A 25,554-nucleotide genomic window follows, 5' to 3' on the forward strand; every position below is an offset into this window, starting at 1 on the left:
CCACAGGGATGAGTTACATTACATCAGGCTGTGCACGAAATAGCGAAATCCTGACAGGCAGCATCCTACGGAACATACCACAGTCCAGACATGATATAACACAAACAAGCTACCACATCCATCCCCCACAGTAGCACACAGGGAGAATCCGCCAGTCTGGAAGATACATGACGGTCACAAGGACACAGCCCCTCTATTGTACCCAAAACATTGCAAGTAAAGCAACATGCACTCTCCACCCCACCCCCTCAATATTGGTCCAACCACTGCACAAGCCCTCTTTATCCACCCAAATGTCTCTGCAGCGAGAGCTCCCTGCCCCGCATACTGGGATCACATCAGAGGAACTCCTCTCCTCCACGTGTTGCACTAGAAATGCGCAAGAAACAAAACAGCAAAGATGACCAACAAAAGCAAAAAAAACAAAAAACAAAAAATATAAAAATAAAAAATATATATATAAAAAACATCAAAATTTAAAATTAATCATAAGATATGTATTTAAAAGATGAATCCATCAAAATCAAAAAATTACATAAAAAAGACAACACTTTGGATGTAAAAATGAAGAATCAACTTTATTAGCCAAACTGTAGCAGGCAGAAAGGGACTCGACTTGTTTTTTGTTGGTCATCTTTGCTGTTTTGTTTCTTGTTGATTTCCCTGCGAAGACTGGTTTCTTCTGTTTTTTTGCACTAGAAATGCGGACACTACAAGATACACAAAACAAAACCAGTGAAGAACTAATATTTCAAGGAGGAAAAAAGATCTCATAAAACTGTAGCAATCAAAAAAAGAACACAGCGCTTTTAGTGGTTCTTCTGCCCACAGTACAAGAAGTAATCAATCGTGGCTCAAAACCCCCTGAAAAGTTTTTTTAATTTTGAAGTTTTGTGTGGCCATTTTTCAGGGGGGTTTTGAGCCACGATTACTTCTTGTACTGTGGGCAGAAGAACCGCTAAAAAGAGTCCTGTGTTCTTTTTGAGTGCTACAGTTTTATGAGATCTTTTTTCCATCCTTGAAATGTTAGTTTCTTCACTGGTTTTGTGTATTTTTACAGTCCTTTTCAGTGAAGCTCATCTGAGTGTGGTTGACACTACAAGGTAAACAGAGAGGGTAACCAGCATACATAGGAATTACACAGACAAAAAAAAAAGCAACACTGGGCCTTCAAGACTGAGACAACAGGAGTATTTTATTAATAAATAAACGACCCGACATGGGCCGTGTTTCGGCGTTAAGGGTTTGAATGTAAATAGAGTAAAATGTATATGTATCCATTACCTCCAAATTTGGACAGATTTTAGAATTTGCTTTTGCAAAATACAAGGCTAAATACAGGAGTTTCTACCTATACTGCGGCTGTCATTTCTGAGAGGCATGCTCGGCTTTAAGATTTTTTTCTGTCCGAATTTGGAGGTATTGGATACATATACATTTTACTCTATTTACATTCAAACCCTTAACGCCGAAACACAGCCCGTGTCGGGTCCTTTATTAATAAAATACTCCTGTTGTCTCAGTCTTGAAGGCCCAGTGTTGCTTTTTTTGTCTGCGACACTACAAGGTAGCCATATGGATTGAGGGACATGGCTTCCACTTGAGAGAAATGTCGCATTCCCTTTCCTGCTGTTTGCTGGTGCTATGCTGCAGGATGGTCACAAGAGTGAAAAAGAACAGTATGTAAAGCAGATTCCAAGAGGAATTTCCAACAATGAAACGGAGAGAGAGCCAGTAAAAGTTGGGACTATCATCATTTCCTCACAGTCAGTCACATTATTGCAACACCTCAGCCCTTTCCCTACCACTTAACTTGCAGCCTTGAGAGCCCCAGTGGATTTTCAGGAGTAATTTCTAGAAATTCAGGTCAAACACAGGACTTAAAACAGATTTCTTTCTGCCCCACAGGCTTGCGGTCTCCAGAATACTTTCCTCTTGGTTATGCCCAAGTTGGCAATCCACAACTAAGCCAATACAGTGAAGCCTTTGACCATGTACAGTCTGTGCCAGAGCCGGTGGTGGGAGGCGAAGATGGTGCTGGGCAGACTTATACGGTCTGTGCCAGAGCCGATGGTGGGAGGCGGGACTGGTGGTTAGGAGGCAGGGATAGGGCATACTTATACGGTCTGTGCCAGAACCGGTGGTGGGAGGCGGGGCTGGTGGTTGGGAGGCGGGGATAGTGCTGGGCAGACTTATACAGTCTGTGCCAGAGCTGGTGGTGGGAGGCGGGACTGGTGATTGGGAGGCGGAGATGGTGCTGGGCAGACTTATACGGTCTGTGCCAGAACCGGTGGTGGAAGGCGGGGCTGGTGGTTGGGAGGTGGGAATAGTGCTGGTCAGACTTATACGGTCTGTGCCAGAACCGGTGGTGGAAGGCGGGACTGGTGGTTGGGAGGTGGGAATAGTGCTGGGCAGACTTATATGGTCTATGCCAGAGCCAGTGGTGGGAGGCGGGACTGGTGGTTGGGAGGCGGGGATAGTGCTGGGCAGACTTATACGGTCTGTGCCCTGAAAAGGACAGGTACAAATCAAGGTAAGGTATACACAAAAAAGTAGCACATGTGAGTTTATCTTGTTGGGCAGACTGGACGGACCGTGCAGGTCTTTTTCTGCCGTCATCTACTATGTTACTATACAGTGCACAAAGCTGTCTAGGAAACAGGTTTCATTTCCTTGCTCATTGTGTTATAACTTCTAATATCACCATACTGCTCCCTTATCTTTATAATATTTCATGTGGCTGCTCAATACAGAGTCTCTGAAACTGACTTATCAAAAACACATCTTCAGCTGTAAAAGCAAAAAAAAAAAAAAAAAAAAGTATTACATGGAGCAAACGTCTGGCAGTTGAAGCTGCGCTCATAACTGGGCCAGTGCAAACGCAGATGGGGGGGGGGGGGGGGGGAGGGAAGATACGATGAATGTCCAAAGACAGCCAAAAAGAGGGGAGAGATTGTTTGAGCTCTGCCACCCGAGGTATGCTGTGAATATTACAGAAGAATGTCCCCCCCCCGCAATATCCATACGTGAGAGAAAATGATACCAAACACATCCGCTTTACACCCTCATAAAGGGCGAGAGTTACTTTTGGCCCTTTGGACACCCTGCACCTCACACTAGAAAAATAGAAAACAAAATGAAAGCCATGAAATGTTTAAAAATGTGTTTTATTACAGCAAATGAATAACAAAATCTACCGTTAACAAGAAATAAAGGTCAAATAAAAGTCAAAGGCAGCACTGCCTCCTTCTAAACTGTTACTGTCTAGCCCTCAAGGGCTTCCTGCTGCATCCTTTCATTGGCTGAACGCAGGTTCAGGGGTGAAATCAAAGCACTGCCCTAAGAAATCTGAACCATGCCTTCATTTTGCAAAACTCAAGAACCCTAGAACCCCCAAAGGCTTCCATTATCTATAGCTGGCTTCAGCACTTTTTCTAGGTTGCTCAAGCCACGCTGCTCTAGAAGCTGTCTACTCCCTATACGAGGGTTACTCAGGACACAGCCAGCCAATCAGGTTTTCAGGATACCCTCAAACGAATATGCACAAGATCGACTTGCATATGATGAAGGCAGTGCATGCAAATCTAGCTCATGCATATTCACGGGGGGTATCCTAAAAACTAGGTGTGCCAACCCCTGCCCTATACACAAATGAAGATCTGCTCCTTAACACTGGCGCTTCCTCTGGTTATGCTGCATGAATGTGCGGGTCTTGCTCGCTTGCAGAACTCCAGGGCTTCTGGAGTGGTTTCAGCTCCTGATGTGAGCAGTGAGAGCCTTCAGTGCTTGAAAGCGCCAGCAGTTCATGTGACAGCCACATGGCAAAGGAGAATACTGAATCTTCACACTGCTAGTCCCAGCCTCCCCTCAGATGCTACCTGTTACCATGTCAACTATGAATAACTACCTTGGGTTTGACCTAACCGATGCTAGATGCATCCAACAACATTCCTGGCCTAACTCAGGAGGCTACTGCAGGAGGTCATAGGCCCACACCCAGGCAAACACCACAGAATGATTCCTTGTGTTTACAAGTGTGCTATCCACACAGTTCAAAGCAGCTTCTCATTGCGATGAAAAAAAGAACAGCGCTTGTAACATTAGTGCATATCCAGAGGTCCTCACTGTTTTCTTGTGCATCAGCAGTCTGTCTCTCATGGAAAAGGCAAAGACAAAAGCTCTTTAAAAGACGCTGCCCAGAAGCCAAGGGATTTCTCATCACAATCCTCTTATCATCCCCACATTTTTAGGGCAAGCTTAACCCAGCTGCTGCAGGGGTATTCAAGGCTTTCTTCAACAGACCTTCTGCAGCGTCCTACCATGGAAAGATTTATCCTTCCCTCATGTCCTTATGAGGCAGCATTTGCCCATATCCACAAGACGGACGTTAGCTCTGATTTTTCATTCGATGCCAGCTCAGGTCTGAGGACAGAGCAACGCTACTTGGAAAGATTCACAGGCCCAAAAGACACTGACAATCCCACCCACTACAGTATCCATATACAAGGCCCAAAATCCCACCCTCCCTCCCAAGGGACACAAAAAGGCGAGGAAGCAACACTCTCTTGTGTGATAAACTATGATACAACTATTGGGGGGGGGGGGGGGGGGGGGAGAAATACTGTGAGAGGGTTTAGCGTGACATCAAGTAAGAAAGTTGTGAATCTACACGAACATCAAAAGTGTCAGTACACAACATTACAAAAGAAAAATAAAATAAAATTTAAATACAAACCTTACTTTAAATATTTTCTTAACATGATGCATCAAAACTGTACAGGGAGATACTCAAATGTATAAATGCTACCGGGGGAAAGGAAAAACCCCTATAAAACTTGTGCAAATTACCCAGTACTTTTAATAAACTTTTTGTTTTTTTCAAGTAATATTGACAATGTGTAATGCAGCCCCAAAACTGTGCCTCAACGTTAACAGGCATTTCCAATGTCATATGGACATAGAGAAGACCAGCACAGGAAGAGTCCACAGGCTCCTGACAGGAGAAAAGAAACCACTGAACTTCTAGAGTCATAATATCATGCGATTCATGCTGGGATCTTGGATCACAGGACATAGAGAGGAGCCTGCAGGTGCTACTGAGAGCGGTATTTGCCCGCATTTGCTTCCTAAACTAGGAATGCTTTAAAACTTCTCTTCTGCCCCCCACAGTCTCCCTCCCTCTGCTGTGACCCCTGTAGATTCCGAGGTCTCTCTCTCTCTCATATATACATACGAACAGCACATCCCCGGTTCCCTAGAAAACAGCTGTCAACCGGATTCCTTGTTCTCTTCACCTGCTGCACCGTATGAACCAAGAGATGCCTCAGCGTGGCCCTCGTTTCTTCCAAAGCGTTTCTGCTTCTATTGCCAAGATCGCATGCCCTTCCAAAGCATCATTCCCTCTGGGATTCCAAACAGTGACCAACCTAAAAAAAAAATCATGTTGTCTTTCCCCACCCTGTCAAAACCATAATTTGCATCAACCCAAGGAAAGATGCTCCAGGACACAAAAGAGGGGCCCAAATCGAAAAGCCCCAAATAACAGCATCCATCAAAGTCAAGGGACCCTTGACCTGCAACAGGGACATGAGCTACCTGCTCTGGGGAGACCACTGAGCCCAGTACATGGATGACTAGAAAGGTTTGGTTAATATGGACCCATTACGCCATATGTAAACATCAGCTTCCACTGCCAGATAGAGAGAAGCGCTTCCCAGGCCTCAGATACATCCGCTCCAAGGATATAGGGAAATCCCAGTGTTTAAGAACAGCAGGTGGAAAGCTCAGGAAAGGAAGAACACTGTCTAAATAACCCATAAAAAAAGAACAAAGGGAAAGCTATGGCTGAAGTCCATCTTTGGCAGCTCTGCATCCCAGATCCATTTCTCTCTAGGCTGGAACTCTAGGAGAAGCTGGGAAGGGCAGGGCAGGCTGCAGTCCCATGCATGCAGGACATGCATCATTGTTAGAGGTCATCGCCTACCAGGCTGGTGTCACTCTTTGTTCCTAAGGAGACAGATTCACTCTTTGTAGTTAAAGGAAGAAGAGGTTCTGGCTCCACGATGCCTCGTCTGTCGATTAAGCTGAGGGGAAAAAAATCAGATTAGATGAATAATACATCCAAAGAACAACATCTGCCATATCATCACCAAAACAGATAACCGAGAACAAACATCTCCAAATCCAGTGAAGAGTCCTCTCTTGTAAAGTTTCAAAAATATGCTTGTTAGATTTGATTGGCTGCTCTTGCAAATAGCCCCTGTACCTCCATGTTTTTGCTATATGGATGAAAAATGCTTGTTGGTTTGTCAGGATTCCAGAACATGTCAAGCTAACAGGCCTATTTACTCAATATAGCATAAAAATCCAAATTTTTATATTCTATAGAAGAGTTTCACAAGATCATATCCAAAATAGCAGATCAATCCATTTGTGGACAGTTTACTGGTGCGAGACACCCACCTGATCTAATTAAATAAGGAACGAGACCCTTAGCCAGAGGTGGCTGTACTGGATCGTGCAGTGAGGACTGCACTGTACAAGCAGATCACTGAGCTCAGCTGAGGGTCCGAGACCCAACATCCTATATAATAAAACACACCTCCAACATTCTGAAGCCGAGAAAGTGAAGCTTTCAAGCCTTGAAGCATTCCTGCAACTTTCCAGAACTACGTGTCGTCAGTTGAGGAGATGGAGCCTTACAGAGCGCACGAATGCTTCAAGGCTTGAAGGCTTCACTTTCTCACACACACACACACACTCACTCTCTGTCTCTCACATACACTCTCTCTCTTTCTCTGACACAAACACACACACTCTGTCTGTCTGTCTCTCTCACTCATTCTCTCTCACCCACACACTCTCTCTCAAACATACACACTCCGAGGAAAGGGGAGCATGGAACTCAGGGGGGGCCAAGAACTTGGAGGGGAGGAGAGGAGAGAGAGGGAGGGAAGGAAGGAGGGGGTCATGGAACTCAGAGCCCCACACACACACTCACTGTCTCTCACACACACACACACTCTCTCTCTCTCACACACACACACTCTCTCTCACTCTCTGACAAAAACACACACACTCTGTCTCTCTCTCACCCATTCTCTCTCTCACTTACACACACACTCCATCTCTCACTTTCTCTCACACACACACACACTCTCTCTCTCTCTCTCTCTCTCAAACATACACACTCTGAGGAAAACCTTGCTAGTGCCCGTTTCATTTGTGTCAGAAACGGGCCTGTTTTACTAGTACTGCTATAAAAATAAGACTAGGAAAACACACTTCATGGACCACTCAAATTTCCAACAGTAGTTATTTGTATCCTCACCAGCCAGGGAGAAAATGCTGTTACCAGGTACTTTCACAGCTTCTATCCCATCATTAATTCCTTTTGAGGAAGTGGGTGGACGGAGCACGTGGAAAGTATGGTTCTACCCTAGCAAATGCACATTGACCACATGCAGCACTCTCCTCCACCTCCCCACACCCAGGCTCCTTCTCCCCCTGTCCTCTTACTCCTCATTTAACTAGAGCCTATGCCACAGGGGTGGCTGTGAGGACCAACTCATTCCCCTGCCACGCCCTAGAACCTACAACTTGCTCCCCCTTACCTGGGAGGAAGAGGGCCACACAGCACTGCACAGCAGTTTGTAATAATACTTTTATGGCTATAAGGATTGCCCAAATCCTCCGAATTTCTCTTAGTGGACCAGGAACCTTTAATCTGCAAAGAAAAGAAAGAAAAGGAAACAGAAATCAAGATTGAAAACGGACAAGAGGAGGGTGAACACAACAGTTAGGAGCGAGCAGTCCAGAAATCATTCCCATATGTGCTGGGAGTAGCCTAGTGGTTAGTGCAGTGGTTTAAGAACCAGAGGAATTGGGTTCAATTCCCACTGCAGCTCCTTGTGACTCTGGGTAAGTCACTTAACCCTCCATTGCCCCAGGTACAAATAAGTACCTGTATATACTATGTAAACCGCTTTGAATGTAGTTGCAAAACCCACAGAAAGGCAGTATATCAAGTCCCATTAAAAAGATTCCATGCACAATCTCAAAGAATAGCAACATTCCATGTAGAACCCCAAAGAATAGCAAGATTCCGGAATCCCAAAGGAGTGGAGGAGTAACCTAGTGGTTAGTGCAGCGGCCTTTGATCCTGTGGAACTGGGTTTGGGTCCCACTGCAGCTCCTTGTGACTCTGGGTAAGTCACTTAACCCTCCATTGCCCCAGTTACAAATAAGTACCTGTATATACTACGTAAACCGGTTTGAATGGAGTTGCAAAAACCACAGAAAGGCTGTATTATCAAGTCCCATTTCCCCCCCCCCCCCCCCCCCCCCTTATAGGAAAAAGCAACACTTGGCAGTAATCTGTGGCAGGAAAGACTGGTAAACAGAGGGAACTGGCTAAACCACACTGGACCTCCTGTAGGCTTAACAGGGGCAAAGGGGGAGGATGCTCCTTTCTTATCCAGAGGTTACTGGTTAGAATTCACCCTGTAGCGGATTCCCGTAGAAAGGGATGCTGTCCCAGGCCCCACAGTGAAAATGACAGCTCTTGCAGTGAAACAAGGTCAGTACTCACATCTTCATTAGTCGTCAGATTTGAGGCAACGAGGTATGTGTGAAACCCTGAGAGACCCAATATCGACCAAACTGAAAAAAAGCAGACAACCAGCTCCAGCACAGTGACAAGAGTCAAGGAAGCAGCATTAACAGATTAACCAAGGAAAGGAGGCTAAGACTGAATGTATTCTATTAATGAGTGGAATCTGGGCTGGCCCAGTGCTTCAGTGCCAAGCACAAGGCCTCTGGTCCTATCCCCAAGGTGACAAACGAGAGAGGCAGTGATTAGTGCGTGAAAAGAAGCGCCAAAAATAAACAAACCGTATTACAAGTCAAGAAAAAGGGCTTCTTCACACACACACAAAAAGGAGAAATTAGGTCTTTACCTGATCATTTTCTTTCCATTACGTTCATTCCCACTATTCCAGGACAAGTGGGATGTTCAAAAGCTAACCCTACGAGGGTGGGAAGCCGAATCTGCCATACACAAAACCGACGTCCCAAACGTAGCTGCTGCCTGAGTGGCACCAGCCATTCTACCATAGTTACTGAAGGTATGCAGCGAAGCGTACGCTGCTGACCTACAGATAGCCATCGGAGAGGACAACGAAGCCTCCGCCCAAGACGTAGCCACAAGTCCAGGTGACAGAGCCTTCAACCTGAGGAGCGCCTTCCAGGATACAGGCTGAGACCACAGCCACTTTCACCCACTGGGCAAAGAAAGCCTTGGGCAACATGAGACCCCCCCCCCCCTGCTGTTTACCAAACAGCCCAATAGGACCAAACAAATGGCGAAAAACATCGGGAACTGTGAAATGCAAGAACGCCCTGCTAAGACCAGAAGCTTCCAAAAAACAGACCAAACACTAAGGCAAGAAGCATGGTACTGCCCCAAGTGAGACCCCTGCCTCCGAAAAACGGATAAAGGGACCTTCCAAGAGAGAAAGAGACTGAAGTTGACAGAAACACCTTGGACAAAGAGAGAACTAGACAGATGCTTTAGCCAACTAAGCCATGGTGCCACAGAACGAGGGCCACCTATCAACAGGCTCAAACGGGGAGTGCTGAAGCACCCGAAGGACCAGAAAAAGAACTCAGTCCAGAAGGAGCAGCTAAAGAAGACTCCTGCAAGCAGCCCTGAAAGCAAGCCAGGACCCCCACAGGACCTACAGCACTAGCCCCATGAAATTCCCCCCTGCCAAAAAGCCAGAAAGTGGCCCAGAGAGGACGCAACGGCGACTCAACCTCACAGCACGCCAGACTTAGAAACACACTCTGGCAGTCGCCGATGAGGAAGAACGCTTCCCGGCCCGAAGCAGGGAAGCCACCACTTTAAGTGAATAACCTTTCTTCCTCAGCCAAGCCCTCTCCAGGTCCAGGCCACAGGACCAAAGGAAAGGGGGGAAGGAACCTCCATGGCCACTAGGCCCCGACAGAAAGACCTTGACACTGAGGGAATCACAATGGCTCCCTAACCAGGAGCCTCACAAGATCTGCATACCATAAAAGCCACGGCCAGGCTGGAGACCAGGATCACCCTGCCTCAAAGGTCTGCCACTCTCCCCCACAGCCAGCCTAAAATCGGCATGGGGAAGGCATAAGGAGGTCTCTTGCTCAGACACAACCGCCGCAGGGACCTATGCCCGGCGGTGGCTTAAGCACCGAGGAACCTAGACATAGGACTAGGCCACCAGCTCCCTCTGCTGGAAACCAGAGCGTACTGACTGAGCAAGTCTGTCTCCATATTGAGGGACCCTGCAAACCAGCCGAAGGCACAAACGAAGTCTCACTGCCCCGTCCATTAACAAGCTGGACTCCCCCGCCAGCAGACAGCTAGGAGTCCCCCCCCTGCAAGGCAAAAAAAGGCAACTGCCACAGGCAAGACCCGAAAGGCCCAAACGGCGACATTCCCAACAGTGGGGCAAAGGCCTCCAGAGCTTGGCTCGCTGCACACAGCTCCAGAGGTTAGCGGGCCAATGCCCTCCTTGGAGACCAAGAGCCCTGCACCAAGGAACCCCAGAAAAGGGCACTCCCCAGCCCGATAAGCTTGTATCCACAGACACCACCTCCCAAAGTAGGCTCGAGGAGGACCTTCCCAGGGTCAATGACTGGGGAAGCAGCAAGCCCCTCATGCACTGACAGCAAGAGAGCCAGATGCCGCCGCCCTCTAAAACCTGAGACCAGTGGCTGAGCAAGACCCCCTAAAGCAGCAGCATGAGAGAAGACGGAACCCCTTCCATGGCCGCTGCCATAGATCTAAGGACCTGTAACGAAATACCAGGCGTGAGAAACTTGGAAGCTAACTTAAAGCGCTGTCCCTCTGAAGAAACACTCAAGCTCATCGGGAATAAAAGTTGGCGCGCTGGCGCCAGCCTGCTCCTGTTGAAATTAAACACCCAAAACCAGACAAAAAACTGGGGGTGAACCAGCGCTGAAGGGGTCTCTATTCAGGCTAGGCAAGAAGAGACCCGGAGTCATCCAGGTACAGGAGAACACAAAAACCTGTGTCTCCGCAGAAAGACCGCCACTATGAGCATGACCTCAAAAAGGGTCCTCGGGTCCAACGGAATCAACTGGCAGGGTCCAGAATAGGAATGAACTGCCAAGACAGCCCGTAGCGGGAAAGAGAAGTATGCCTCCCTGAGATGGAGAGCAGAGAGAAACTTTCTCTCCTAAACGGAGGCGATCAGAGAGCTCAGGGCCGCCATCCGAAAATGGATACCTGTGGATCCCTTGAGATCCTGAATGGGTTGCACTGTTCCCGTCCTTCCTGGGAACCCCAAAAAAGATGGAGTACCGACCCAAACAGTACTCGGCAGGAAGGACAGGAACAATGGCCCAAAAGGATAGCAGCACCCCCAATGCTCTTCTGCTCTGAGCAGAGGGGCCCCCTCTGACAAGGAGACTGGAAGAAGAGAGGAGCTACCAGAGGGGAGAATGCCAGCACCCCGAAAATCCAGCACCTAAGCTGAGAAGGTAGTCCACACATCCCGAAATGCCCGAAAGTGGCTCCATGTCGGCCCAGATGGGCCAGCCAGCCAGGCCACCCAAGGATGGCCGGGAGACAGCAGCCACTCACCCTGAGTGCTCTGCTGGTTCCCCGCCCCCCGGAAGGGAGAATGCCAGGCTCGAAACTGAGCCCTCTGGTCAAAATTCTGAGGACCAGGCCTACCCTTAGTGCTGACACGAAACCGGGCACTTGCTGAACCCACAGGGCGGTCCAAGAACGAGCAACGTCCTCTGGCAAACGCTGGAGCCCGACTCACCGAGCTCTTGAACCAAATCGCTGAGGGTGTACCCAAAGAGAAAGGTGCCCCAAAGTGGAAACCTGACCACGCAGGCCTTGGAGGTGGCAACCACCGCCTACGGCCGCAGGCAGAACTGACAGCTTGTGGTGAATGCCAAAGACATACCCTAGGCCGAAGCCCGAAGAATGTCGTACACAGCGTCCACCAGACAGGCAAAACGTGCCTCCAACCAGGCAGCCCAGGGACTGCCCCGGGAAACAGACTGCTGCTGCCACTGCAAACAGGCCCATGCCGCAGCCCTCGACCAAGACAGCCTGCAGCGGGAAAGACAAAGGGCTACCAACAGAAGCCTGCAGCTCCTAATGCAAACACCTCCAAGATGGGCTACAAGGTCTGATTCAGCTTCCCATTTAGCAGATTCTGTGAGGCAAAGCCACCAGCAACCAGGAAGGGAAAATTCAAGGTGACTGCAGACACTGAGTCCAATGCTGCGTTCGGCACCTAACCCTTACCGTTCAGTGAATCCAGACTGCCCCAATTTGACTGCCCCTATCGGACTGACCGTTCACTTGTCTATTAGATTGTAAGCTCTTTGAGCAGGGACTGTCTCTCTCTTTTAAATTGTACAGCGCTGCGTTACCCTAGTAGCGCTCTAGAAATGTTAAGTAGTAGTAGTAGTAATGTAGGGAACGGACCTTCGCCTTCTCCCTGCACTAGAGAAAAGAAGTGGGCCATGGTTCTCCCAACCTGCAGGCCTGAGTCAAGTTTACATTGTGGTAAACAGGCCCCGAACATGGGGAACACCCTGAGGCCTTATGCAAGGCTAGCTGACTGACTCTCCTCCAGAGAACCCCAAGGGTTTTGCTATGGGAAGCGCTGCTAGCACCACCAAAAGAGAGCCAACCCCTCCCCCCCCAAAAAAAAAAACAGACCGAGCACCCGAGGGTCATCCCCCTCCCCCAGAGGGAGCTCACCCTCCACCAAGGGCTCTGACAGAGGAGACCCCCATAGAGCAGCCCAACTGCAGAAAAACAAAATGAACACTCCACGTGTTATCCGCTGTGAACTCCTGGGAGCCGGCCGGAAAACCCCCGTCCCCTGTCCCCCAGGAGAAGCTAGGGCCGCTGGAGAAGGGACTACTTGCAGCAGCCCAAAGTCTGGCAGAGCAAGAGAACAAGCCCAGAAGGGCACAGCACCACCGGCCCACCAAACTCACTGCATTGCCTGCCCTGTTCCTTATCTTCTGAAGCAGACTGGTTGCTGAGCAAGCTCCCATAAGAACGCAGAACACTCCAGGGGGGAAAGCACCACCAGGTATGTCTGCCCACTATGCTTAACCAGGAACCAGTTGACCAACTGGACCAGGAGCAAGGCCTCAGAACCAGAGACAGAGGAAGTCTGTCCATCTACCTGCTGGAGATAGAAGATACTGAGGAGCTGAGCTGCTAGAAGGGAGCTATGTAGTGGTGCTCAGTTCTGTATTCTCTATCTCCACCTGCTGGTCGATGGACATAACTACCCACTTGTCCTGGAATAGTGGGAATGAATGTAATGGAAGGTTAAATACTCAATGTAGGTAATAGCATCCCGATCCATCACTTGAAAGAGCCTCAACAGCTAAGAGCACAGTCCACTGGCTCACTGTCCAGCCTGGTGGTTATCTTTCATTTTGAACTTTGTTTATTAAAGAACTTACAATAAAAACATACTTAAATGGAAAAGCAACATGACAGTAGTCAAATAGTTACAAGTAAACTCTCCTGATATTCATATCTTAGCATGATCCTGGGCATTGTGTCATATGGAAGCTCTCCTGTCTGATGCCCCAGTACAATAGTGTTTCTTTTTCAACTAAAGGATTTGCTGTAGTTTTGATTAACTTTGTGTTTGTAAGAGAGGTTTATGATACATTTACAATGACTTTTCTTTTGATTTGTGTTGTATGTCTGTTTTTATTTATTAGGATTTATTTACCGCCTTTCTGAAGGAATTCACTCAAGGTGGTGTACAGTAAGAATAGATCAAACATGAGCAGGAGGCGATTACAGCAGTAAAAATATTCAAAAACAATACAAAGTATGGCATGGTATACTACTTTTCCTTAAATTAGGTTCCTTGGTCTACTATAATCTCTCACTTTCCCAAGGATTATCCGATGTGTTGACCAGGACTTCCAATACTTAATCCATATTACTGATTAACCAATCTGGCCTCAACTCCTCCACCCCTGGTCTATCACCTATTGGTGAAACAGAACCTTAATAGAAGGATTCCAGGGACTTTGTGGGGTTATTCTTATCATAGGTCCTTAATATCCAATCGTCATGATTTTAATAATGCTGGGAAAAGTAATGAGTGCATTTGGATGTGGGACATAAAAGTATTTCTGTGAAGGCAGAAAGATTTTTGATGTATGATGTATAGTATGTGTTGACACAGGACAGCCAATATATGGAAGGATCATTATTTGGTCAGTTGGGTTTTTTCTCGAGATGAGTTTTTCCCAGCATGATTAAAATCATGACGATTGGATATTAAGGACCTATGATAAGAATAACCCCACAAAGTCCCTGGAATCCTTCTATTAAGGTTCTGTTTCACCAATAGGTGATAGACCAGGGGTGGAGGAGTTGAGGTCAGATTGGTTAATCAGTAATATGGATTAAGCATTGGAAGTCCTGGTCAACACATCGGATAATCCTTGGGAAAGTGAGAGATTATGGTATACTACTTACAATGTCAACACAATACGCAATAGAACATTAGAATTCATAGTGAAGGGTAAAGCAAAGATTTAACATATAGATAGGTAAGAAAGTAGGAAGAATTAGAAAGTAAGGTGATTCATAAATTTTCTGTTTCTCTGAGTAATGTGTTATATATTTTTTTATGTATCCCTATGTTGAATATTTACATTGTTGTAGTGAAGTTGGCTCTTTATTTTGGCCTGTGCAAGGTTGTTTGGTCTGCTCACTTTTTGATCTATCCTTGAGCAGAGAGATGTGGTAGCCGTGTTAGTCCACTTTTAAAGGTAATCAATAGAAATAGAACAAAATAAAACATAGAAAAGAAAATAAGATGATACCTTTTTTATTACACATAACTTAACACATTTTTTGATTAGCTTTTGAAGGTAGCCCTTTGATGAAGAAGGGTTACCTTTGAAAGCTAATCAAAAAATATATTAAGAAATGTCCAATAAAAAAAGGTATCATCTTATTTTCTTCCCCATGTTTTATTTTGTTCCGTTTCTATTGATCTATCCTTGAGAAAGCGTTCACAACTCCTGGGGAGGAGACACAATCATTGCTTAATAGCAACATCTAGTGGCCAAATTCAGAGCCATCACTAGACCAGGTACTTGAGGGGGGAGCAATTAAAATATTGTTATGTTTATTAAAATTGTAGATACTGCTCAGCTTTGTCGGATCATGGCCGTTTACAATTAAAATATACAATCGTGGAAAAATCCCCAAGCAGCTGCAAATGAATGATGCTGGATCTGAATTAACCAAGTACGGAAGAAGAGATGGAAACTACCAGAAAAGGCTACATTTACTAACCCGTATTAATGCAAGTTATTAGTAAAAAAAAAAAAAGAAAATAAGGCCTTGTAGACAGTAACGGGGCTTACATTAAAGCATGTTAAGTCATGCATTAATATGCAATAATGCACATTAGCAAATCTTACCCCAAATTTGAATATACTTAATTGCAGTTGGATCACCAGGGACATAAATGCACCTAAAAATAAATCAATTTAATAAACGACTTTTAAATCGACAGCTCACAATAAGTTGCATTTAGGTGCACAATCAAGGTTTATATCTGAGGTAATGGAGGTGAAGTGACTTAGCCAAAGTCACAAGAGGCATCAGCGGGATCTGAAGCCTGGCTTCCCTGACCACACCAGGCTCGTTCATTCTGCCCCCTGCTGAAAAAGAATAGGGTAGGAATAAATCAACCAGTAAAGGATATCTGGCTGGTGTCTCCTTCAGCGTGTTGAGAAATCCACTCTCCTGAGACCCTGGAAAGAGAAGACAGAAGGGTACAGTTACCAATGAATTAAAGCGGAAGAGCAGAGATATCAGCAGGTTACTTCCTGTGGGAAATGATCAAGGTCTTTAGCTGCACGGGGCCAATAACAGGGGAGAGTGCTGTCTTTTTAAAACAGTGAAAGAATCATTTCCAAACTCCAATGAAATTTCTTTGTTGAATTTAGCAGATGTAAAAAAAAAACAAAACAACAAAAATTCAGTACACACTAAATCTATAAAATGATAAATGTAGTGTTTTTTTTTTTCTTTTTCTGCTTCAAAACCAAATGAAAAATTTCTCCATGCACCCCTGTAGTACAAGTACCCTCTGCAGCCCTTGTCACGGTGGTCATCCCGCCATCCCTGAGCCAGGACTGGATGCTACAAGTTACTCCCAAGTAATTCTCCTTTCCACCCCACCCCAAGATCCTGCTCCATTTCAGCCAAGTCCCATGGCCTTCCCCTCCCCGCAATAGATATGGCCAGATATCAATGCAAGCAAATACCAGGAGAGATGCAGGTAAACCTTGATGCCAAGAAATTCATATAGGCCACTGTTTCCCAAGTCGGTCCTGGACTACCCCCTTAAAAGTCAGGTTTCCGCCACAATGAATATGCATTAAATTGATTTGCATACATTGCTTCCATTATATGCAAATCTCTTTCAAACATATTCACTGTGGACATCCTGAAAACCTGACTGGCAAGGGGGTAAATCCAGGGCCGACCTGGGAAACACTAATATAAGCTTGTTACTATCATAGGTGGGCAACCTCAGTCTTTGAGGGCTGCAACCCGTGAATATTCACTGGGGAAATCCTGAAAACCTGAATGGATTGCGGGCCTTGAGGACTAAGGTTACCCATCCCTGTACTATAATAAATGACAACTTGGAGAATTTGACCTATGGAAGAGTGTGATACTAAATGTGGACTGTGTTCTCAGTGCCCTCGATTGCTACGCTAGGGGCAGAGTTACTTACGCAGAATGAGGTGGGTGATGACGCAGGCAAACACAAAGGCTGTGAGGAAAGAGAGTGAAAGGAGGAAGGTGTAGAAGAAGCGATAATTCCTTTTTCCCACACAGTTCCCCACCCAGGGGCAGTGATGATCAAACCGCTCTGCAAACAGAGAAAAAGAAAACAGCACTGAGGCTTTCCATGCATTCCCCATCCTTGAACAGGCACTGCAAGCACTACTTCTCAGCTACCACAACGATGACAGGCAATGTCTGCTACAGTTGGCTCCCACCTACACAGAATGAGAAATTCTGAAAATGGGGCTCCTGTTTCTTCAGTCTCTAGCTGTAGAACACACCATACAACTGAATCGCTGCCATTTGCTGCATGCATGGCTGATATGTGGAACTCCTTACTGCATACATCAGGGCCAAGGACCCTATAATCAAGGGCAACATGTCAGGATAAGCAGATAAATCATATCCAATATTCAGCAGCCCTGTCTATAGAGGTAGGATCACTGAGAATGCAGTTCTACAACTTAAGACAGCAATCTTACCGAATGGATAAGTTATTTGTATAGTCAAGATCCTGACCGAAACAGGACTTTGGGTTTGTACTGAAACCGAATCAGCGACCAAAATTGGCCGCTCGGTTTCAGCAAAAACCAAACCTGTCCCTTCCCAAGAGCCCCCACCTGACCAAAAAAGCCCCCCCCCCCCTCCGGTGACCTCCTCCTGGGTCTACCTCATTGTTGTTGTGTAGTGGGCACAGGAGCCTCCCCACTCACTCCTGTGCATGGCCGGTTCCAGTAGGATTGTCTGTGCTGCTTCCAGTCTCAAAATGGCTGCCGGGACCTCCTGTGGAAGTCTCGCAAGGCTGCCGAGGGAAGTTTTGGCAGCCATGTCTACAGAGCAGTGGCACCAGGCAGGAACGAGTGGGGTTTGCTCTTGCCCTCAAAGGGGCCACTAGACTACCAGTGCTTGTTCAGCTAGGCCTAGGGAGGGCCTAAACATGGGGGAGGGGGGCAGAGCAGAAAGTGATCATAGGGGTGGAGAGAGTTTTGGTTTCAGCTGAAAATGCTGTGGTATTTTTGGCCGAAAACCGAACCCGGATTTGGGTCAGCTTGTACTGTAGATCAATGCAAAGTGATCGGAACAGATCCAAATAACTTTTGTCCCCAACCCCAGAATGCTCCTGGCCCCTCATTTTGCTATACAGATAAATTTGGACTAGACAGAATTGTTCAGTCCAATATATGTGTGTTGGCTGTCACAACATTTTTAAACCAAAGCACTTGTCCAGTTAGCATTAGGTACCAAGCATATAAATGACTTGAATATTCATTGGAGGAGTGGCTTAGTGGTTAGGGTGGTGGACTTTGGTCCTGAGGAACTGAGTTGGATTCCCACTTCAGGCACAGGCAGCTCCTCATGACTCTGGGCAAGTCACTTAACCCTCCATTGCCCCATGTAAGCCGCATTGAGCCTGCCATGAGTGGGAAAGTGCGGGGTACAAATGTAACAAAAAGAAAATAGATACTATTGGAAATTCTACATGGAATGTTGCTACTATTGGAGATTCTACATGGAATGTTGCTATTCCACTAGCAACGTTCCATGTAGAAGGCTGCGCAGGCTTCTGTTTCTGTGAGTCTGTCACAGAAGCAGATGCCTGCGCGGCCACATTGGTGATCTGCAAGGGCCGACTTCTACATGGAATGTTGCTAGTGGAATAGCAACATTCCATGTAGAATCTCAAATAGTAGCAACAGTGGTGGAGTGGCCTAGTGGTTAGGGTGGTGGACTTTGGTCCTGGGGAATTGAGGAACTGAGTTGGATTCCCACTTCAGGCACAGGCAGCTCCTTGTGACTCTGGGCAAGTCACTTAACCCTCCATTGCCCCATGTAAGCCGCATTGAGCCTGCCATGAGTGGGAAAGCGCGGGGTACAAATGTAACAAAAATAAAATAAAATAAAATAAATCTCAAAATTTCTACCACCTCTACTGAGGTGAGCAAGATGGTCAGGTTCTGTATTGTAACTGAAAACCGAGGCCTCAATCCTGAGAACCTTCTGAACCCTGATAGTTCATGACGATTCTTCAACCAATTCATTTCTTGCTCCTTTACCTCCTATCTGCCTTGTCTGTATCATTTGACTCGATTCTAAGTGAAACATAGCAGGGACTGTCTCTAACGTACACCTCTACAATGCAGCACCTCCCCCACCCCAACGTAAATGATTAAAAACTGCTAGCAAAGAAGAATTTGTCTCACCTAATATGGGAAGCAGCTGAATTTATGATTTAAAGGCATGAGAAGTACCAAGACGCAGTCCTCGCTCAGACAGACTTTCGATCAGATTCTCACCAGAATCACTACCCTTTCGCTACAGCACGATACAAAGAGCAGAACTTCACCACTTACCTACGCAATTGTCACAGACACTGCAGTGCAAGGCCCGGGGTGGGCGGAACATTTTGCATGTAAAACAGTATTTCAGCTTCACCACCTGCCCGTTTATCATAACTTCCTTGGTTCGTGGCGGTGGCCGGTACATGGAAGAGCCTGTGTCATCTGCAAACGGCAAGACACAATAACAGAAGTGGTCAACCAAAAGCTTCCTTGAGCGACACCTGGCAAAAGTTTACTCTCTCGATGGATTACACCTCCCCGGTGCAACCAGACACAAACATGACAAAAGTGAAGGCAGGCCAAGACTCACTGATCTGCTTCTCCAAGTCTGCAGCCTCACAGGGTGTGGCGCGGGGAAGGATTCCTGGATCACTGAAACTGGTTCGTAGCAGAGAGCACATAACAAAGAAGAAAAGGATTCCTCCAATGATGGGAATGGCAAAGGTCAGATGTTGTGTCAGAAAGGGACAACTGGGAATACAAAGACAGAAATAACCAACCACGTTTTAACAAGTCCTACAGGAAACTCTCTCCCATAAGCAGCTTCAAGAGGCTGCAAAAAGCCTTTCTTCCCAACCCCACATAATTCAGAAATAGTACGCTAGGCAGCCATTCTGATAATCTATTCATGTCTATTTATTAGAAGCCCTTAATGCATGGTTAACACACTCTAACAGGCTACCGCAGAAACACGTTAAAGCATTTTGCGGTATCTGGTCTGCATGCGCTACCCTGTGTGTTACCAATTTCTAAAAAAAAAAAAAAATCGTTCTGGAGGGGGCGTGTCATGGGTGGAGAGTGGGTGTTCCTGCTTTATCCAACTACAGCGTTATGATTAGCACATGCTAACTGGATAACACGGAGTTAAGGTCCCAATAAACAGACAGTCGATTCACAAGAACCAGATGGCCACAAAATCAAGAGCAGATTGAATAAAAGACCAGACAGTCCAGTAGACAAGATCTAATCAATTTCCAATGGTACGTTTATTAGCAACAGATGAAGAGGGGTAAGAAAGCTGTGCCCGACTTGGCCAAGTTTCGCCCGAACAAAGGGCTGCCTCAGGAGCTCACAGGAGTATGTGAGGGAGTGTAACAAATTTTATAGAATTGTGGGCTCCTGAGGCAGCCCTTTGTTCGGGCGAAACTTGGCCAAGTCAGACACAGCTTTCTACCCCTCTACATCTGTTACTAATAAAAGTACCTTTGGAATTTAACACAGAGTTAATGCACAAGCACAGCGTCTCCTAAACAGGAGGTGATCAGTGCTCCTACATTCATTTTTTGAGGGTACCAAGCACTAATGGGAACATTAGTATATGACCTGCAATAAAATATTTTTAAAAGCCCTCTCAGAAGTGGTTTAGCATGCAGGAAAGTCCTGTGTTAAAAACACATTAAACCCAGATTTACTACACTTTGGTAAAAGGCCCCCTTAATTTCTTACATATCGCCTGCAAACCTGAAAGCTATCAAAGCAGTTCACATTAACAGAACACAAGACTGTAGGAAACCCAATCTGTATAACCTCAATACTAGAGAGGATCACTGCTGCTCTCCTTGTCGTCAAGAAAAGGGAGACCAGAAATCAAAACAGTATCAGATTAGCTATCATAACGCTACAAGAAAAACACACCAAGTTAAATCCCCTGGTACAGCAAAGACAGAAAACATGGAATAAATTAGCCTGCTGGATCAGAAAATCTGAAGAGAGACTTGTTTGTTATTAGAACAGATTAGACAAAACTGCTTCAGTTACAGCAGATCCTAAATGGAGTCAAGGGATAGGCCAGGTTGACCTTTTCAAGTATCTTTCAGCCCTATCATACTCCAAATTCTAGGATTATACCGGATAACAAATCTCTAGGAGAAGTTTAAGCATTACAAGCCACAGCATAACAAGCTGAGGTTTACAGCCTCCTGCAGATACCCAAACCAGGGACTGAATCACAGAGAATTGGTGTTGTCCAAAGCTCTCGTTTTCCAGATCATCACAAACCACATCTACACAGAATGTGCAAAGGGCCATATCACAACAAACATGGAACACTGAAATTTCATCCAAGTTCATAAATTCAATTCAGAGTTAAAGACTAAGAAAGGAACAATGCACCACAGAGCAGTGGTTTCCAAAACTGTCCTGGGGACACTTTGTGCACTGACTCCACTGCATACAAAATCTCTCTCATGAATATTCATTGTGGATACCTGAAAACCTGTCTGGCTGGGGGGGGGGGGGGGGGCAGGACAGGTTTGGGAATCACTGCTGTACCCTGTTTCTGGCTAAACTTCACATGAAAAAAAGAATTTGCCCTTAAATGTTGAAACACAGAAGAGTTTTTATCTGGGGATCAGCTAGCTAAGGCCTTAAGTCATGCAGGACTACGAGTTTGGAAATATGTAAAATTCTGTCCTTCTGATGTCAATTAGATGTGATGTGGGACCTTTTTAGGTGTTTATGCTTACAGTGCTCTTATGACCTGATTTTTCAGAATTAGACTTTATTGTAATTTGGTTTATTCAAAGTTTTATGTACCACCAATTTCATCACTCTTAGCAGTTTAAAAATACAGACTGACAATTATGTAATGCTTCCTGGACTGGTTGTGAATAAAGCAAATTATAAAATGAATATAATAAATAAATATACATATTGATACTTGCCCCTTAAAAAGCCTCAAATGCTACAATAGGACATTTGACATATGCTCAAATTACTGTTGATAAACAGGACAGAAAATACAAGACCTCAGTATAGCTGGACTTGTTTATTTTGATCAGCATTTATGTTTTCTGTTGAAATCACAATACATCACGAAAACTCTAAGCTATACTAGTCATTTCAATATGCCCTTTCTTAGATACAATAGCAGTACATTCAGGTGGGGGTGTGGATCAAGCCAGCACCACCATTACACAACCCAGGCACCTCCCCTCTCAACCAAAGCTTTAAAATTACTCACCTTTTTCAAATAGGTGCTCAAGGTGAATTAAAGTTCAGGATGAGGGATCAGAATAACACAATTCATTTGAAGTTAAACTACAAAATAAACCCTAAAAACTCTGACACAAGACATATATATCTATCTATATATATATAAAGAGAGAGAGAGAGGGAGATTGCTATCCTTAAACTTCACCTCCCCACTACCATTCTAGCCATCATCAGGAAAACCCTACCCCCCCCCCCCAGCTATTCATCAGTACATTCCCCATACATCAGCTGTCATCTCGCCTTCCCCATCATCCCCATCTGTGTCTGTGACCTCCCCAGGATCTCCAGCTGTATTTGTGACCTCCCCACAATGTCCAGACCATATCTGGGCCTTCCCAAGTCCTCCAGCCCATACCCACCAGATGTTTCTGTGACTTCCCCACGATCTCCAGCCCATGTCTTCCAGCCCCTGGCTGTGTCTGTGACCTCCCTAGAATCTCCAGCCCATATCCCCCATCCCCATCTGTGCCTACGACCTCCCCACGATCTTCATACCATATACCCCAGCCAAAATCAAACTCGGGTATATGTATAAAGTATCACATACCATGTAAAATGAGTTTATCTTGTTGGGCAGACTGGATGGACTGTTCAGGTCTTTATCTGCCGTCATTTACTATGTTACTATGCCTGCAACCTCCCCAGGATCTCCAACCCATATCCTCCATCCCCAGTTGTATCTATGACCTCCCCAGGATCTCCAGCCCATGTTCCCCATCCCCAGCTGTGACTGTAACCTCCCCAGGCCCTCCAGATGTCTATGAGCTCCCCAGGATCTCCAGCCCATATTCCCATCCGTGTCTATATGAGCTCCCCAGGACCTCCAGCTCACACCCCCCATCCCCAGCTGTATCTATGCCCTCCCCAGGATCTCCAGCCCATACCCCCCCATCCCCAGGATCTCCAGCTCATACCCCCCCCATCCCCAGGATCCCCAGCTCACCCCCCCCCCACATCCCCAGGATCTCCAGCTCATACCCCCCCCTTCCCCAGGATCCCCAGCTCACCCCCCCCCCACATCCCCAGGATCTCCAGCCCATACCCCCCCATCCTCCATATCTCCAGCTCAACCCCATCCCCACGATCTCCAGCTCAAACCCCCCCCCCCACATCCCCAGGATCTCCAGCCCATACCCCCCATCCCCAGGATCTCCAGCTCAACCCCCCCCCCCACATCCCCAGGATCTCCAGCCCATACCCCCCCATCCTCCATATCTTCAGCCCATACCCCCCCATACCTCTAACTCAACCCCCCCATCCCCAGGATCTTCAGCTCATACCCCCCCCCATCCCCAGGATCTCCAGCTCATACCCCCCCCCCATCCCCAGCTGTGTCTATGCCCTCCCCAGGATCTCCAGCTCATACCCCCCATCCCCAGGATCTCCAGCCCAACCCCCCCCCCCCACATCCCCAGGATCTCCAGCCCATACCCCCCATCCCCAGGATCTCCAGCTCAACCCCCCCCCCCACATCCCCAGGATCTCCAGCTCAACCCCCCCCCCCCCACATCCCCAGGATCTCCAGCCCATACCCCCCCATCCTCCATATCTCCAGCTCAACCCCATCCCCACGATCTCCAGCTCAAACCCCCCCCCCCCACATCCCCAGGATCTCCAGCCCATACCCCCCATCCCCAGGATCTCCAGCTCAACCCCCCCCCCCCCACATCCCCAGGATCTCCAGCCCATACCCCCCCATCCTCCATATCTCCAGCTCATACCCCCCATCTATATCTGACCTTCCACTCCACGGTCCACCATCCCCAGCTCCCCTCTCTCTCCCCCCAGCGCTCCCAAGGCCCCCGCAGACCTTCCTCCCCAGCCGAATCCGCCCCGAGGGACTCACTCGAAAACGAAGAAGAGGCAGGTGGTGGAGAGAATCAGGCCGAGCGTGAGCAGAAAGACGCCGCTCTGGCGCGCCAGCATCAGCCGCCCGTCGCAGAAGAAGCGGTTCCGGCCCGGGAAAACCTCCCACTTCCTGCGGGGCCGACGCGGAGCGGGAGCCTGGGCCGGGGCTCCGGGGGTGATCTGCTGGTACTCGCAGGCCTTCATGCCTCACCGCGGGGCCCCGGGGCCTCTGGGCGCCGCCCTGTCCTTTCGCCCCCCTCCGCCGCCGCCGGCGGAAAGTTTCATCGCCGCTGCCTCTGGCCGAGAGCGGCTCCTGCCTGGGGAAAAGAGCTGAAGCCCTCCCGCTGCAGCGCCGCGACAGGCCGGCGGTGGAACTGCAAGAAATCGCAACCCCCTCCCCTCCTCGCTTCGCGTTGATGACGTTAATCAGGGCACGTTTGTTGCATTAACGCAGTGCTTCTGGCCCGGGCGCGTGTATGTGGATTTGGGGGAGGTGGAACTTGGAAGGGGTGGCAACAGGGCAACTGCCATACAGTGTAAAGATGAAGGGTGCATAGCCCTCGAGGAGGCCTTTGGGGCAACCTTTCCACTTTTTTTTTTTTGTTACATCAGTGCTGCAAACCTAGTAGCGCTTTAGAAATGCTAAGTAGTAGTAGTAGTAGTAATGCAGCTTAGGGTTAAGTGACTTGGCCAGAGTCACAAGGAGCTGCCTGTGCCTGAAGTGGGAATTGAACTCAGTTCCTCAGTTCCCAGGACCAAAGTCCACCACCCTAACCACTAGGCCACTCCTCCACTGTTACTACTATTTGAGATTCTACATGGAATGTTGCTATTCCACTAGCAACATTCCATGTAGAAGTCGGCCCTTGCAGATCACCAATGTGGCCGTGCAGGCTTCTACATGGAATGTTGCTAGTGGAATAGCAACATTCCATGTAGAATCTCCAATAGTAGCAACATTCCATGTAGAATCTCCAATAGTATCTATTTTATTTTTGTTACATTTGTACCCTGCGCTTTCCCCACTCATGGCAGGCTCAATGCAGCTTACATGGGGCAATGGAGGGTTAAGTGACTTGCCCAGAGTCACAAGGAGCTGCCTGTGCCTGAAGTGGGAATCGAACTCAGTTCCTCAGTTCCCAGGACCAAAGTCCACCACCCTAACCACTAGGCCACTCCTCCACTGTTGCTACTATTTGAGATTCCACTAGCAACATTCCATGTAGAAGTCGGCCCTTGCAGATCACCAATGTGGCCGCGCAGGCTTCTGCTTCTGTGAGTCTGACGTCCTGCACGTCAGACTCACAGAAACAGAAGCCTGTGCAGCCTTCTACATGGAATGTTGCTAGTGGAATAGCAACATTCCATGTAGAATCTCCAATAGTAGCAACATTCCATGTAGAATCTCCAATAGTATCTATTTTATTTTTGTTACATTTGTACCCTGCGCTTTCCCACTCATGGCAGGCTCAATGCGGCTTA

General features: G+C 47.2%; 1 protein-coding gene across 1 annotated transcript; it reads right to left on the reverse strand.

Moving 5' to 3' along the window:
• ZDHHC18 (zinc finger DHHC-type containing 18) lies at nt 1-24,377 on the reverse strand. The gene is made up of 9 exons (XM_030217742.1): nt 24,071-24,377; nt 19,541-19,701; nt 19,243-19,392; nt 16,839-16,976; nt 15,798-15,846; nt 8,591-8,693; nt 7,614-7,726; nt 5,984-6,083; nt 1-65 (listed from the first exon to the last, which is right to left on the reverse strand). The coding sequence occupies exons 1-9, from the start codon at nt 24,274-24,276 to the stop codon at nt 24-26; spliced, it is 1,062 nt and encodes a 353-aa protein (XP_030073602.1). The 5' UTR covers nt 24,277-24,377; the 3' UTR covers nt 1-23.
• Between the last annotated feature and the right edge of the window lie 1,177 nt (nt 24,378-25,554).

Source organism: Microcaecilia unicolor, chromosome 11 (genome assembly GCF_901765095.1).
Source record: "Microcaecilia unicolor chromosome 11, aMicUni1.1, whole genome shotgun sequence".
In the NCBI taxonomy this organism is placed as follows: domain Eukaryota; kingdom Metazoa; phylum Chordata; class Amphibia; order Gymnophiona; family Siphonopidae; genus Microcaecilia; species Microcaecilia unicolor.

What these genes read in the sequence shown, in the direction of transcription:
- ZDHHC18 (XM_030217742.1), bottom strand. Translation starts at nt 24,276, where the DNA reads ATGAAGGCCTGCGAGTACCAGCAGATCACCCCCGGAGCCCCGGCCCAG. An exon ending in CATCACCCACCTCATTCTGC is followed by an intron (nt 15,847 to 16,838) that starts GTAAGTAACTCT and finishes TTCTCTTTCCAG; the next exon opens with GGTCTCAGGAGAGTGGATTT. An exon ending in TGTGGCCCTCTTCCTCCCAG is followed by an intron (nt 6,084 to 7,613) that starts GTAAGGGGGAGC and finishes TTTTCCCCTCAG; the next exon opens with CTTAATCGACAGACGAGGCA.